The sequence below is a fragment of the Delphinus delphis genome, chromosome 4 (assembly GCF_949987515.2).
Source record: "Delphinus delphis chromosome 4, mDelDel1.2, whole genome shotgun sequence".
Taxonomy (NCBI): Eukaryota; Metazoa; Chordata; class Mammalia; order Artiodactyla; family Delphinidae; genus Delphinus; species Delphinus delphis.
Window position 1 is genome coordinate 133,011,830 of NC_082686.1, and position 15,574 is coordinate 133,027,403.

At 51.0% G+C, this 15,574-nt stretch overlaps 1 protein-coding gene across 1 annotated transcript in view; it reads right to left on the reverse strand.

The window, feature by feature from the left end:
* SH3BP5 (SH3 domain binding protein 5) overlaps positions 1-15,574 on the reverse strand; it is an 81,082-nt gene that overhangs the window by 42,295 nt on the left and 23,213 nt on the right. Inside the window, exon 3 of the mRNA XM_060011484.1 lies at positions 10,434-10,562. Within this exon, the coding sequence (XP_059867467.1) occupies positions 10,434-10,562 (129 nt within the window). The remainder of the gene's footprint in view (positions 1-10,433; positions 10,563-15,574) is intronic.

Below are 15,574 nucleotides of genomic sequence, written 5' to 3' on the forward strand. Positions count from 1 at the left end.
TCAGTGAAGTGTGTCCCAAGGTTTACATGGGACAGAGTGATGCTTAAAAAAAACAATCTGAAATTCAACTTGAACTGGATGTCCTGTATTCTGTCTGCCAACCCTACCTTTAGGGCTTCAACTCCACAAGGATCTTTCACCAGGCAGAAACGAAAACTCGTCTATGGCCTGGACTCCTCAGCGCCTCCCTCTTGGTGTGATGGGCATGGTTCCCTTACACACATTTCAAGAAGCTCCCCCTGTGTGATGATCCCCAAGCAGAAAAACCCAAGCTATGGGAGTATTTCTAAGCAGAAGTACTTGAACATCCAAAGACCATAAATCTCGAAGCCTATCCGTCATCCACTTCTCAGCGTGAATAAGTCCATCAGATTCTCAGGGGGAAGTTTTCCTAGAAGGGAAGGGGGGACAGGAAGTCACACTGGGAAGGGGGAGAGAAAAGGAGGAAAGTAGGGTGGGCAGGGGGTGTCCCCAGGCGAGGAAAGCTAAGTCAAAATGTTCAAGAGAAACGTCACCGCTGGCTGGGGACCAAACCCTGTTGCCTGGCAACATAAGAGGCCTACCCGTGTTGACAAAACTGGTAGCAAAAATACATCCCATACTCTGATTTTCTTCAACTGAGAAATCAGTCACCCTGCTGCTCCCTCTAGGGAATGCCAGTGGTTTACAGGAGGGGGAGGGAAGGGCGATCCATGTGGAAGCAGCAATTTCACTGATTTTATTGATAATAGACGGAAGGGGGGATGGAGGCGGGGGAGGGAAGAAAGAAAAGAAAAAGAGGAACATCCAAGGAGCCTCATGGTTTCAGATTCGGGACAGAACTCCACATCCTGCTTCCCCTCCTGTGGTGACAAACCACATCTGTCAGCTTCAAGCAGCACTTATGGGAATCAGCCAGGCCTCAGCAAAAGGCCATTGAAAGGAAAAGGGGACTGTCCCTGAGAAGCCCCCAACAGACCAGGCATCGGCAGGGGGCGCGGGGGCAGCACCCCCAGCATCATACTGCCCCGCTGAGACCCTGCTGGCCACTAGCCCCATTCCTGGCTTCCTGCTGCCCACCAGGCAGGAAGGGGTCAAATGCAGGTGGTCCTCGCACCACAGAAGAGAAAACCTCAGATCTGCCACACTCCCTCTCCAGTCATGGGAGCGTGGAGGATGCTGGAAGCACAGCCAGCCCAGCAGAAGGGGCAACGGCTCCAAAGGGGGGTGGGTCCTTCTGGAAGCATCGAGACCTGCTCTATGTCAGGAGCCTTCACCCTGGGTCAGAGGCTGCCCCTCGTCTCCCCACTGAACCCATCTTGACGCAAGATTCTAGGCCTCCCAATGTGGCTGCTTCTTCCCTGGAATCTCCAGCCAAGACTGCAAGGCAGGGCGGTCCTGCGGGCCAAGGAGGGTTAATAGCACATCCCCCTCCTGCCGTAAATCACCAGGGACTCTGCTTCGGGACAGGTGCCCCCGTCACCCAGCGGCCTGCCCTCAGCCCGGGTGCATGGGTGATGCAGTTCCCAGGAACTGGCCTGTGGCCGCCCAGTGGGAATGTGACCAGGATCACAGGGACGGACGTCACCGACCCGGCCCTCCTCACGCAGACAGCTGCCACCCAGGCAGGCACAGGCTCAGCAGAAACAAAAGTGACCGGGAAAGAGGGAGGCAGGACGAAAGTGCACTCAGGTCCCAGGAGGGGAAGAAGTTTCAAGAGGCCACCAATGAATTGGCAAGAGCCTCCCAGGTGCCCCAGGGCAGCAGAGGCAGGGAAGTAACTGCAGATGAGCCCAGCATCTCCCCTTAGCCCTACGAATCGAGTATTTCTCTTACCTGTTCCCATAAGACGTGTCAGGACGTGGTCAGGTTTTCAACAGTCCCTAAATTCTGTCAGAGTGCCAGCACCAGGCTGCAGGCAACAGCCAGAAGCAGGGAGATGGGGGTTCAAATCTTCACTCCTCTCCACGGGGTCTGTGGTCTGGGCACGTTCCCTTACCTCCCAAAGCCTTAGTTACCGTCCCCTCCGTGTGACGGCAGTAATGATACCATCGCCTGGCCACCTTCCGTCAGGCCCCAGTGGGTTCATGTCTATAAGGGACCCACCCCTGCAGGTTCAGGCACCCCACAGATCCAAATAAATGAGGGCCGTGGGAGCCCCTTGAATAACCTTTCTCTAAGCCTCAGTTTCCTCCTCTGCAGCAGGTTTTTTAAAAGTACTGCCCTTCTTCCCTGGTGGCTCAGTGGTTGAGAGTCTGCCTGCCGATGCAGGGGACACGGGTGGGCCCTGATCCGGGAAGATCCCACATGCCGCGGAGCGGCTGGGCCCGTGAGCCATGGCCGCTGAGCCTGCGCGTCCGGAGCCTGTGCTCCGCAACGGGAGAGGCCACAACAGTGAGAGGCCCGCGTACCGCATAAAAAAAAAAGTATTGCCCTGGTGCTTGGGAAAGTGCCTGGTGTACAAAGAGCGTTACAACAACCCTCCTTGCCCTCCATCCTTGACCTCTGATGGCTCTGTCCACATCCTGTCTTCCCAGAAACAGTCACCTCTGTGCTATCCACGTCCAGAGCCCCCCTGCAACGTGCCTGCATCACTGTGAGGCTCCCACTCAGGCACCAGGTGCTGCTAGAACTTTCAGGGGAGGAGAAGCTCACCACCTTCTCCCAGGGCTACACCGACTGCGCTTCAACTGCCTGCTGCCTCTTCGGGTCACAGCCTTGGAGTTCTCATGACTCACTCCTGGCAGCTGGTAACCACTGAATCCGATCCAGCCCCCTCCACGTCCTCCCAGATCAGATCACAGCACGGGAAAGGCGCATGTGAAGGCCCGAGTGATGGTCTCTGGGCTGCGAGGCTCATTTCCTCATCTGTATTATGGGGACACGTGGTGCCTGAGACACCGCTGGACCTCCATGCGGAGCTGCCACCAGTACGGACCCGACATGTGGCATCAGTGCCCCATCAGTTTCTCCAACACAACCTGAGCCCACACGCAAGAGCCACCGCGGCTACTCTACCCAGGCAGGAGGCTAGGCTGAGGCTGCACCCTCCCTCATCGGGCCATGCGGTTCCCTCCCTGCCTGGTCCTTCAGCTGCCCGAAGCCCCACCACACAGCCCTGGAGCTGACGGACTCAGGCCAGGTCCCGTCCACGCCGGCTCCACCCTCAGATTGCGGCTCCTCTGTCCTTTACCCAGACTGTCTCATACTCAGGGGCCCAGGTGTGTTTCCAAAGCTTTACACACATGCGCACACACCCCGTGACCTCACTCCACCGGCCTCCTCCACACACTGTCTACACCTGTGCCATCTATACCTGTTCTCTAACAGATGTTCCTCCCCACTGGGCTCTCCAGTTGTTGAGTACGTTGATCCTCATTATTCAATGGATTCCATATTTGTGAATTTGCCTACCCGCTATGATTTACTTGTAACCCCAAAATCAGCATTTACTGCACTTTTGGAGTCATTCACGGACCAGCCCAGAGAAGCAAAAAAAATGTGAGTCTTGATGTGCACGATGCCAGCTGAGGCCAAGCAGAGAGGACCCCCTGCCTTCTGTTCCGGCTGTCAGGTTGCAAACACCCATCCTTCTCACGGTCTACTGAGTGCCATGTTTTTCACGTTTTTGTGCTTTTCATTGGTGGTTCCTCTCTAAGGCGGCCCCCAAGCCTAGTGCTGAGTGCCATCTGGGGTCTTCCCTAAGCACAGGACAGCTGTGACGTGCCTTACAGAGAAAATACGCGTTTCAGATGAGCCACTTCCAGGCGTGAGTCATCATGCCGTTGGCCATGCGTTCACTGTTAATGAATCAACAATACAGTACATTCAGAAAAAGGAAGAGGAAGTGTGCAGATCCGTACAAGACGCTGCTCCAGTAAGCGCTAACGTCAAGTCTGTAGTGCAAGATGAAGCCATGGAAACGCAGCTAAATGTGTGGCAACAACGCCTGAGAGGTCACGACACAAGCACAATACGGTGTGGGGCTGAAAGCCAGAGAAATTTTTGGTTCCCTCACCCAGGGGCAGGGAAATGTTCATCCCTTCTGGGCTAGTGTTTCATTGTAAAGAAACATTGTATAGAATTAATAAGACATACAGATTAAAGAAGGTGCCTTTAAAGAGAAACATACATAAAACAAAATTGTGTTTGATGAAATTGTGACCAGAGGCTCTCAGGAACAATCCTGTTTCCCTGGGAGCAATGCTTCACTCCATTTCTCAGATGAAGGGGAAAAACCACACACACACACACACACACACACACACACACGAATCCAGATCAGTAACAAAGATTCTACTTTTGCCCAAAACATTCCATCCCACACAACTTTTATAAGACTGCTAAGAGGGGACTGTCAGCTCTACGGGACACAGTCTTTCTTCTATTCTTGACAAGTGGCTAAAATAGTGCATAACACTTAGTAGGAACACTGTAAATATCTGTCGAATGAAAGAAAATAATGAATTAGAAGAAAAAAAATTCATGGACAAGTAGAGTATAACCTGTACTGACATACACTTGCATTTTCGTCCCATCTCTGCAAAGTCCCAGGCTTCTTGTTCTCCACTTAGGGAAGGTCTTCTGTAAACAAAATCAACGTCCAGATTTCCCAACAACAGAAGACTATGATAGTGATTAACATAAGAATTCAGGGGATTATCTGACATATTTGACTTACTCCTTTCATCGGAAACATGACTTCCCTTCCATTCAAGGTCCCCGCCACTCATCCGTTTGGGCTTGGAGGGCTTTCCATCAGTCGCAAGGTAAGTCAGCTATCCCCTCATCGTCATTTTCGATCCTCTGCCACGTTTTATCTTCACAAGCAACTTGGTATGTACCCACCCTGCCTGGGGTCACCCTTCTGTCTCTACATCTTCCATATCCCCTCCCAGCCAGCAGAGGACTGTTTCTTCTTCCACCCACAGGGTATCTTTTTGCGGTGGCGGTGGTGTATTTGTTTTGTTTTTTAACATAGCAGATCCACCTTGGAGATATAATATTTGATAGAAAAATACATCTGGAATAATAACATTCATTTTCTTTCATCCAAATGGTTTATATGAACTAACTTAATCACTGTGGTAAACTGCAAAAATGGCAGTAATACTTTGCAGGTATTTTTGCAGATGGAGTTTATTTTTTCCCTACCTCTTGCTTTTGGATGAGCCACGTGACTTACTCAGACCAGCAGGACATTAAAAAATGTGACGAAAGCAGAGGCTTGGAAAGGGCTTGCCGTTTCTGTTCCTAGAATCCCAGCACCATATGAAGAAGCCCACACTGGCTTGTTGGATGAGATGCACGTGGTCCAGCCACCCCACACCTCAGCTGACAACCAGTCAACCACTTGACAGATAAAGCTATCCCAGGTCAGCCAGCGCCCCAGCCAACCCACCACCTGACTGCACATTCATGAGATCAGCCAAAACCTAAGTTCAGAAAACTTGCCCAGCAAAATCATGAGCTAAAGAAATGTATTAAACCACTGAGTTTGGTTTGTTTCATAGCAACAACTAACTGATACACAATTCCATTTTACAGATGAAGAAATTAAAGCACAAACATTAAGTAACCTGCAGAGGTCCCATAGCTATTAAATGGTAAAATGGGATTAAAAGCCAGGCAGTGTAGCTCAGAGGCCAAGCTTTGCCAGTGGTCCTACAGTTAAGTCAGCTAAGTTTCAAACATTTCCCCAACTACTTACTTCCCCCAAAGGAGGTTAAAGCACGTGGACTTACCTGGTCCCATAAACACAAAACGGGCAACCGTCAGCACTGAATAACCCTCACTATTTTGCATTTATGCTGCCCTTCAGGGTTCCAAAGTCTCCTGACACATTCCAATCATTTCAAAATCTGAAGGTCTGGGCTTCCCTGGTGACGCAGTGGTTGAGAGTCCGCCTGCCGATGCAGGGGACACGGGTTCGTGCCCCGGTCTGGGAAGATCCCACATGCCGCGGAGCGGCTGGGCCCATGAGCCATGGCTGCTGGGCCTGCGCGACCGGAGCCTGTGCTCCGCAACAGGAGAGGCCACAACAGTGAGAGGCCCGCGTACCGCAAAAAAAAAAAAAAAAAAAAAAAAAAAATCCGAAGGTCCACCGATGGATGAATGAATAACAAAATGTGGTCTACACATACAGTGGAACATTATTCAGCCTTAAAAAGGAATGAAATTCCAACACAGGCTACAACATGGATGAACCTTGAAGACATTATGCTAAGTGACAAAAGCCAGTCACAAAAGGACAAACTCTGCACGACTCCACTTACATGGGAGACTTAGAGGAGTCAAATTCAGAGACAGAAAGTAGGACAGTGGTTGCCAAAGGCTGGGGGAAGGGAGGAGTGGGGAGTAATTATTTAATAAGTACAGGGTTGCAGTTGGGAAGATGATAAAGTTCTGAAGGCGGATGGTGGTGAGGGTTACACAGCAATGTGAATTAAGTAGCAATGTGAATTAAGTACTTAATGCTACTGAATCGTGTACTTAAAAACAGTTAAAACGGTAAATCCTATGCTGCATACAGTTTACCACCATTTTTTAAAAAGGAAAAAAATCACAAGGGTTGGAACAGGCAGTGATAAAATGACAGGCCCGGGGCCACTGTTGGACTAGTTAGATCACAGGGAGCAGAGAAAGCAAGAAACTGTCTTCCATTCAAGTTTGCTGAGTCACACGGGCTCCACGCCCACCCACCCCCCTTCAGAATGTCCCCCGCCACACACTGAAGGCCAGATGGGCTGGCAGATAGGTCAAAGCCACCTTAAAAACAAGCTCTGGCTCACGGACAAAACCCTCAAATAAATCAAAGCCAGTTTCCTGCCCCCACCTGGCCCAGGAAAAAAAACAAGTGCTCTGCCCACTCTTGGCGGAATGTGGATTGGGTTTTCAAGATCACAGAACTGGATCTGACTCCTGGTAGGAAAATGAGTTGACATCAGGAACAATAAAGTCAGTGCAAATTTCTGATGATCAGACACAATTCCTACTGGCCCAACAATCACAAGCCTTTGTAAACGCTTTATGGAAAACCAAGCTGTATAAGTCTCTTCCTTTGAAGCCTCCGCTGTTCGCTGAGACTCTGGATGGATGGACAGGAGCTTTCCAGACATTATAAAACCATCACTACAGTATTACCACTTTTTTTTTTTAAAGGAGGTATACATCAAATATTAACAGAAGGTATGGGGACTTATTTTCTTCTTTTTGTCTATTTTCTGAATTTTCTACAATCTTTTTTTTAGTGAAACCAAAATCTAAGATCATACAGGGATTCCATCATCAAACATTAGCTCATTTAAGTCCTAAGGACACCTCAGGACTCTCACGGTCCATGACCATCACTGTTTCACTGTTTTCAGATCACTGTTTCCACAGAGGCGAGGATGCTGAGGCTCTGAGAACGCAGTGCCTCACGAGACACACTTGGAGGAGACGCTTTGAAGCCATCTCTCAGAGACCATCCCTGCTACACACAGTCAGAGGGGTATGTATATACAGAAAGGAAGGGGTGGGGGTAAGACCAGAGGAAGAAAACAGGAAGCCCCACTTGGCAGCCCCCTTCACCACCAGGAAGGTCAGAGACAGACTCAGCCTCCTGGCCAAGCCCAGACGGCCCACCGTCCGCAGAGATAAAAAGTGACATCCTCACCCAGCCTCAGCCTTTGAGCGCCCTTCCAGTTCCTCAGCCAGAGAACAACAAGGTCCCTTGGGGCTAAGGGGTAGAGGTCACGCTGAGCCTTTTCTACCCTTCTTCCTGCCCACCTGCGAGAAGGCAGGAGTTTAAGGGGGGGGTTTGCAGGCATAATGCCAGGCAGGATTCTCTCAACATTCATCCTGGGCTCTGCCAGCTGACAGAGAGTCACTCAGCCCCAGAGTCTGTATCACCTGATGAGGCCTGATGACTCAGTGACTTGACCACGGGACTCAGTAACTACACGGTAATTGTCCTCACTGGCCAAGAGATGAGAGGAAGGCGCAAAGCCACACTTCACTGCTGCCCAGCAGTGGGACCCTCCCAACGTAGCTCCCTCCTACCTCTTTTTCCATCAAAGAGGATTGGGGTGAGGAACAAAAAGGGAGTGGTGTGAAATCTATTCCAGGTGTGTCACAGCCAACTGGAGACCCACCCACCAAATGAGATTTGAACAAACCCAACCCAGATGAAGCTGGATTTGCCAGTCATGCTCCTATCCCTCTGCAGGGAAGAAGTCGCGAGTAAAGCGGCAATGGAGAGGGAAAGCTCGGGATGCCAACGGAAGGCCGGGAGGAACATCTGGTCAACCTCATCATTCACTCATTGGTTCATTTGTTTGTTTCCTCAAGACGTGAACACCTTCTGTATGCTGGCAATGACCCAAACAGACCAAATTCCCTGTCTGGGAATTTGTGGAGTTTCACTACTATAAACAAGTAAACAATAACAGGTCGGGGGTGAGAACTGCTATGAAGAAAAAGCCAATCAAGGAATGAGGGCTGGGGTGGCAGAGATGGTGGGCTGGCAGTTGTCATTTAAATGTTAGCCCAGGAAGGCCTTGTTGATAAAGTGAAAGCTGAAGGAGATGGAGTGGACCGTGCAAACCCTATGGTTAAGACAACAAGAAACAGGGGGAGCAGCAGGTTCAAAGACTCTGAGGTAGGAGCATATATGACATCCGTTTAGCCAGAGGAGGGTAAGGCCCATCAGCTGGGGCTGGTGGCTAAACGGCCAACCTCCAGAGGCCCCTGAACACAAAGGTCCCTTTCCCAGCTCTGCTCCAGAATCTGAGCTCAGGGGACCCAGTGGGGAAACTCCCGTGGGGAAGCCACTGCGGAGGCTCCAAGGGGATGCTTTCACAGACCACTATGACATCACCCCACGGCATGGGGACATGGATGTTCTTATATAGATATTTGTGTCCTCAAAGGGACCGTAAATTCAAGTGTTGAAGACTTTCAGAAGAGGAAGTTTCATGACCTCCTCAGCACTGACCCAATGTTTACATTACATTATCAGAAATTTCTCCTCAAACCTAACCAGAACCCTTCTCACTGCAAGGTCAAGACCACTACCACCCTGGGCTATGGTGGGTGAGACACATCGCCAACGTGGGGCACTTTGGAGGGAGGATGCCTTAGGGTTGGGGAGCTTCTGGGGACTGGTGAGCACCTTCTGGAGAAGGGCTCCTTCTCTCTAGAAAGCTGCAGCCTGGGTGGGGCCCCAGAGGGAGGCGGAGAGAAGGACGGCTGCTCAGGCTTGTTGCCGGCCACCAAGTCATGGGCACTTGGATGTTGTACAGTCCAGGGCAGCAGGACAGGGAAGGAAGGGTTTCGGGCAGCTGGTCTGTCTAGGAACAAAGGCCACATTATCTGGAAGGTTCCAACCAGAAAGCTCAGTTCAGCATGCAGAGTGCAAAACCCAAATACGTAGCTAGAATCTCGGCAGAACCACCAAAGCGTCAAGGGGATGAGAAATCTGAGGGGTGCGCGGAGCGGGGCAAGGAAGAGGAATGCCCGAGTCCTGGCCCCTTATCCTCGATGGCTCCCGTCTTAACACATTCCTGGGGCTTCGCTTCCCAAGGGCTCGCTTTCCCATCGCCTCCCCCACCCCCGCCCCAGCCCAACAGCACACTGCGCACACACAGTGGGGGCCTGCCGTGGTACCTGCACTCACTGAGCATCCGCTTACAGGAAGAGACCCTGGGAGGCGACAGCATCTTCTGTCACATAACACACAGCAGGGACAGGAACTCAACCGGGACCAGCTCCTCAAGAGTCACCTGAGCAGGAAGCCCCAGTGTGGGCCAAGGAGTGTGAGAGTCCCCAGCCCAGGGCCTGGCACACAGCAGGTACCACCATGTGTTGGGAGCTCTTTTCCTTCCCATTCACAGGGCCTGCATCTCAGGCTGGGAAGTCCTCACATCGGTGACGATCCAAGGAAGACACTCTGAAACCAGCAGCCCCGGCAGTTGCCTGACCACAGCCCCTCTGCCGCCCCTTTTCTGGTCTTGGTTCCTCTGTTGCCTATTTGGGCTCTCAGGACAAAGAACCAATGTTCCAAGAGAAGCAGATGGCTAATTTCTCCCAAACCAGGGAGAAGAATATGAGGGAGGGAGTGTTCCTCCTGCTGTCCGACAGGCAGTCATCAGGGAGGGCGGAGGACAAGCCTGATGTTCTAAGCACAGCCTCTGGTCCGGCCGCCTGGGAGGTGGACCTGGGTACCAGTTCCAGCAGTAAGGCAGCACCCACTGGTAGGGGCAACCAAATGCCAGCACGCTCACCCTACTAATAGTACCAAGAGCGGGAGTGAAAGCAACCTGTGGGGGGGAGGAAAACAAGGGGCTGACTCCAAACGCACCTGTGGACAAAGCCACAGCTCTCCCGTGCCCCTAAGCTTCAGCAGGAGGCCCACGAGTCAGAGGTGCGCCCATGGCGCGGGGTGGGGTGATGGGCAGAGCAGGAGAGCTTACCTGCCTCGCCACCCTCCGTGCCTCCCAGTAGGGCTTCGAGTCTTCCACAGCTTTGCCAATTTTCTTCACCAGCTCATCCAGTTTCACCGTTGCCTCAACAAGAACAGAGCGGAACTTCTGACGAATGTCCTGCAGACAGGAAATTGAGGACACAGTTCAGGCTTAAGAAGGAACGTGCGGAAATCTGCTTTACTTAACCGGAAGCACCCAGAAGGGCCTCCACTCGGCCTACAAGCCCCTGATTTCATGCCTTTACAAGACGGTGTCTAGAGCACCACCATCCAAGAGAACCTTCCACGATGCTGGAGTGTCCTATGAGCTGCACTGGTCAGTATGACAGCCACTGACCACACATGGCTACTGAACACTTGACACTGACTAGCAAGACTGACGAACTGAGTCTTTAACTTATTTCATTTTAAGTAACTATATTTAAATTTAAACAATGTGGCCAGTGACTACCTCATTGGACAATGCAGGTTAGACTGAAAGGCTCCATCCAGGGGAAGATGCCCAGTCCGGCCACGCCTGGCAGCTTCACTCCCTAATGACGGCACCATTTGCTACACTCCCATGATGTCCCCACCCGTGTAACGTGGTCAACATTAAACAGCAGGTACACATTTCCCACATGCCAAACCCTGTGCTAGGCCTTGGGCTTGGTCCCTGCTTTCAGTGCACTTCCAGTCTGCTGGGTGAGGGAGGCATTTACAGCCCAACCCAGCGAGTCTGAGCCAGGATGGGACCAGTACAGGTGCCGTGGAACCCAGGGCAGAGAACCTCACCAGGCCAGGTCAGGCGGGCAGGGGGAGGGGGGCGAGGTTAGAGGGAGACTCGCAGGAAACTTCCAGGGGTTACTATCTGCACAGAAGCCTGAATCATGGATGGGCACCTGGGGAGGAGACAAAATACTGAGTCCAGAGCAGGTGGCAGACCAGCGCCCACCGGGTGGGGGGAGGGAGTAGTGTGGCGTTTTCCAGAGACTGAAGGAAGCTGGACGTCTGGAATGCAGAGAATGGCTAGAGATAAGGGCGGCCACCCCTCCCAGAGATGCCACGAGCAAGGTGGCCTGCATAAGAGTTTGGGAGAAAAGAACAGGCAGGTGGGCGGTGCCAGGGTTAACCACGTTGTGAAAGTCAGGAAACCAGATCCATGGATGCCACAAGGAAAAAAAAATTAAAAAGACAACATTTAGTCCCAGGTCTAGGAGGACACGTTGGATGGTCGGTGAGGGCTTCAGAGACCCCACGTCCCTCCCCTCTACTCCTCTGCCCTCGGGCACTGGCCTGTCACAGCCATGCCTCAGGGTGTGTGCGGGCGTTTGAGAGCAGAAGTGGGTGCCCAGGGAAAGAGGAACAACACATGATCACCAGCCATGGGGCTGCCCCAAGAGCAGCCGGCCGCACTGCTGGTAAAACACGTGAGCTTCGCTGGCTACAAAGGGGCTGCCTCGCTATCTGAAAACTATTTCTAAACATAAAATTATATGGGCCTCTTGGGCCAACAGGATGGCTCATGGGGGTGAGGAAGGCCCCGATCACTTCTAATTTCCTTTCCCCCATCATCTCAAACCCTGGGTTTTCTAGATGGGTTTGAAAGTGCCAGGGCTGCAGCATATGAAGACATGGCCTTTGTCTTGTATGGGAGCTTCTCAGCTCCTGAGTCCCATCCTACTTCTGACAGAGGCCTTGGTTGCTTCCCCCAGGCCTGTATCCTCCTCATTATCATAATTTTCTCTGCCTTCCCTCCTATCTGGCCAGGCTTGCAGTCACGTGCTACAGCTACAGCTGCCGAAGACAGAACAAGGCTAGGCTTGTCCTCCAGAGGACGCGCCACAGATGCATGCAGGCCGCCAGGGACAAGCAAAGCTCCACCGAGCTTCTGTTAGACTTGACTTCCTGTACGTGGGAGGTAACAGGTTGTCTAGAGCTCGGGATTTGTATCAGAGAGATGGATCTAATCCTGGTTAAACCTCTTTCTGTGAGGTCCCCATCAGGTAACTTCCTTATGAATAATTTTTAGTACCTATAAAATGGTGACTTTCCATCTCATAGGGAGGGCTGTTGGAAGGAATAAGAGAGAATGCAAACATAAAACACCTACTAGTTCCTGGGCACACGGCAGGTATTCAATAAATGCACACAATTCTTTTCCCCCCGGCATAAAAAGAGACCCACGATCCTATTAAACACCACCAAGGGGGTGGCTCTGAGGCAGGGGGAGCTGACGTGAGGGCGGGAATAACCTGCTACCGTGTGGGCAGAGGCTTGGCAGACGCACCTACACACATGGCTGAATCCTCCCACTCAGCACCCTGGTGGGGAAGGGGCCAGCACCACGTCCAGACCACAGGTGGGAACACCAGGGGCCAAATCAGTCAGCGTGTGACCCAGGGCAGGTCACGCCACCACTCTGCACTTCCTCTGGGAAATGAGAATTGTGCCCCAAACCAGTGGCCTATGGGCCCACAGGCTTAGGGCCTTCAGCCGCTACGCTGTGTACTAAATGTCAGGAAAAATCGTATATTTTTTTAAATGCGGATGCTCACATTTCTCGTAAAAAAAAAAAAAAAATTTTTTTTTAAATCAGATGATCTGGCCAAACTGGGCCCCCATTCCTACTTGGCAACCACTGGCTGGAAGTAAAGGAGAAGACACCCCTTAGAGACTGTCCTTTCCAGTCCCCACATCCTGTGCCTGAGCCACACCCAGCCTGCTTCACTCACTGAGCTCCCCTGCCAGGCCCTCAGAGACTTCTGATTTGCCCAGAGCTATTCTGGGCACCAGTGCCTATAAGCCACCTGCCTGCATGAGGCGGGTACAGGGAACAGATGGACAGTTTCCCTTGGGGCAGACACTTACAGATGCTTTCATTCCATCAGCATATGCAATCACTAACAACCTTACCAGGTCGGTGCTATGGTTGTTCCTTTTTTTCTTAATTGAAGTATCGTTGATTTTCAGTGTTGTGTTAGTTTCAGGTGTACAGCTCAGGTGCACAGCACAGTGATTCATCTATACATGTCTATCTATTCTTTTTCAGATTCTTTTCCATCATAGGTTATTACAAAACCTTGAGTATAGTCCCCTGTGGGTGCTATGGTTGTTATCCACATTTTACAAAGAGGGAAACTGAGGCACAGAGCAACTAGGTAGCTTGCTGAAGGTCGCAAAGCTGGGAAACAGCACAGCCAAGATTTAAACTCAAGCGGTAAATAAATAAGCACTGTGCAGTGTGATAAGTACTAAGACCTCAGTCTACACACTGCAGTGAACACACAACCAGGAAGGACACACCCAGAGAAAGCACCATTCCAGCCAGGCCTTGGATGGAGGAGGATTTCACCAGACAGAGAAGGGGGCATCGAAGGACCAGCAAAGAAGGGTGGCAGGTGGGAGGGCTGGTGGGACGGAGGAAGGAAAGGCACGTGGGCCACTCTGAGGCCTTTGAACTCTATCCCACACGCAATGGGAGACAGGGTGGGTTTCTCGTGTGAGTCTCAATTTACTTGCCACATGCCTGTCGTCAGCAATGCTTGAAGAATTCTCTACCACAAAAAACAAAAGTTCGCATCGTTCCCTGGATGGCATGTCTGTGAATAGATCTTTCCTAGCTGTAACAGTGTAAACGCCGAACACTGACAACAACGCGGTCCTGTTGGGAGGGACGGGGGTGGCATAGGACACAGGAGGAAGGAGACTAAAGCCTCATCTTCCATAGGGGGTGTCCGCAGATAAGAACTAAAACTAGGGCTTCCCTGGTGGCACAGTGGTTGAGAGTCCGCCTGCCGATGCAGGGGACATGGGTTCGTGCCCCGGTCCGGGAAGATCCCACATGCCGCGGAGTGGCTGGGCCCGTGAGCCATGGCCGCTGAGCCTGCGCGTCCAGAGCCTGTGCTCTGCAACGGGAGAGGCCGCAACACTGAGAGGCCCACGTACCGCAAAAAAAAAAAAAAAAAAAAGAACTAAAACTAAAAAGTCAAGAAGTAGCCACACAAAGCCTACTGTTTAGAGTCACAGAAGTAACAGAATCCAACAGCACATTAAAAGGGTCAGACACCACGATCAAGTGGGGTTTATCCCAGGAATGCAAGGATTCTTCAATATACGCAAATCAATCCACGGGATACACCATATTAACAATCTGAAGGATAAAAACCATATGATCATCTCAGTAGATACAGAAAAAGCTTTTGACAAAATTCAATACCCATTTATGATAAAACCTCTCCAGAAAGTAGGCACAGGGGGAACTTTCCTCAACATAATAAAAGCCATATATCACAAACCCACAGCCAACATCGTCCTCAATGGTGAAAAACTGAAAGCATTTCTTCTAAGATCAGGAACAAGACAAGGATGTCCACTCTCGCCACTATTATTCAACACAGTTTTGGAAGTCCTAGCCACGGCAATCAGAGAAAGAAAAGAAATAAAAGGAATCCAAATTGGAAAAGAAGAAGTTAAACTGTCACTGTTTGCAGATGACATGATACTATACATAGAGAATCCTAAAGATGCCACTAGAGTCACAGATGTAAATACCTAAATAATCAGCTAAAATATGTTAAACTGATCAATTAAATTGCCTCTAAGGGAGAAATAAATGGGGATGGGGTGGGGGGAGGGTGTTGTCTGTTTTATTTTGTTTTCTGCCCTTTTTAAAATTGCAGTAAAATATCACGGTGGATTTTTAAGCAGAGGCATCACCAGATCAAATCTGGGTTTTACCAAAGAGTGGACTGGGGTCTTCATTTGAGTCTGGTCGGCAGATTCAGGGACCACCAGCCTGGTCAAGCGTGTGACCATCAAAGGGTGTTGGGCCCAGGAAATATGATTTGACGTCAGCGTCTCCCTCTATAAAAGAGGCTGTGTTGCCAGAGAGGATGACGCATGGCTGGCCGACAGCCAAGCACCAACAACTTATTCATCCAAGACGTGTTAAAAGCTAAACATAAAGCCAGCCTTCTTCCTGATAAAAGAGTGGGCCTAGTGCTGGTACCATCCCACAAAGGGTCATGGCTACCTGAGTAATAATTCACTACAAATGCTGGGGTGTGGGAGCCCACAAACCAAAACCTTTCCTGCCTACCCAACATAATAGCCCTGATTTTCCCAGGCCTCACCTTGGTCCCAGAACTG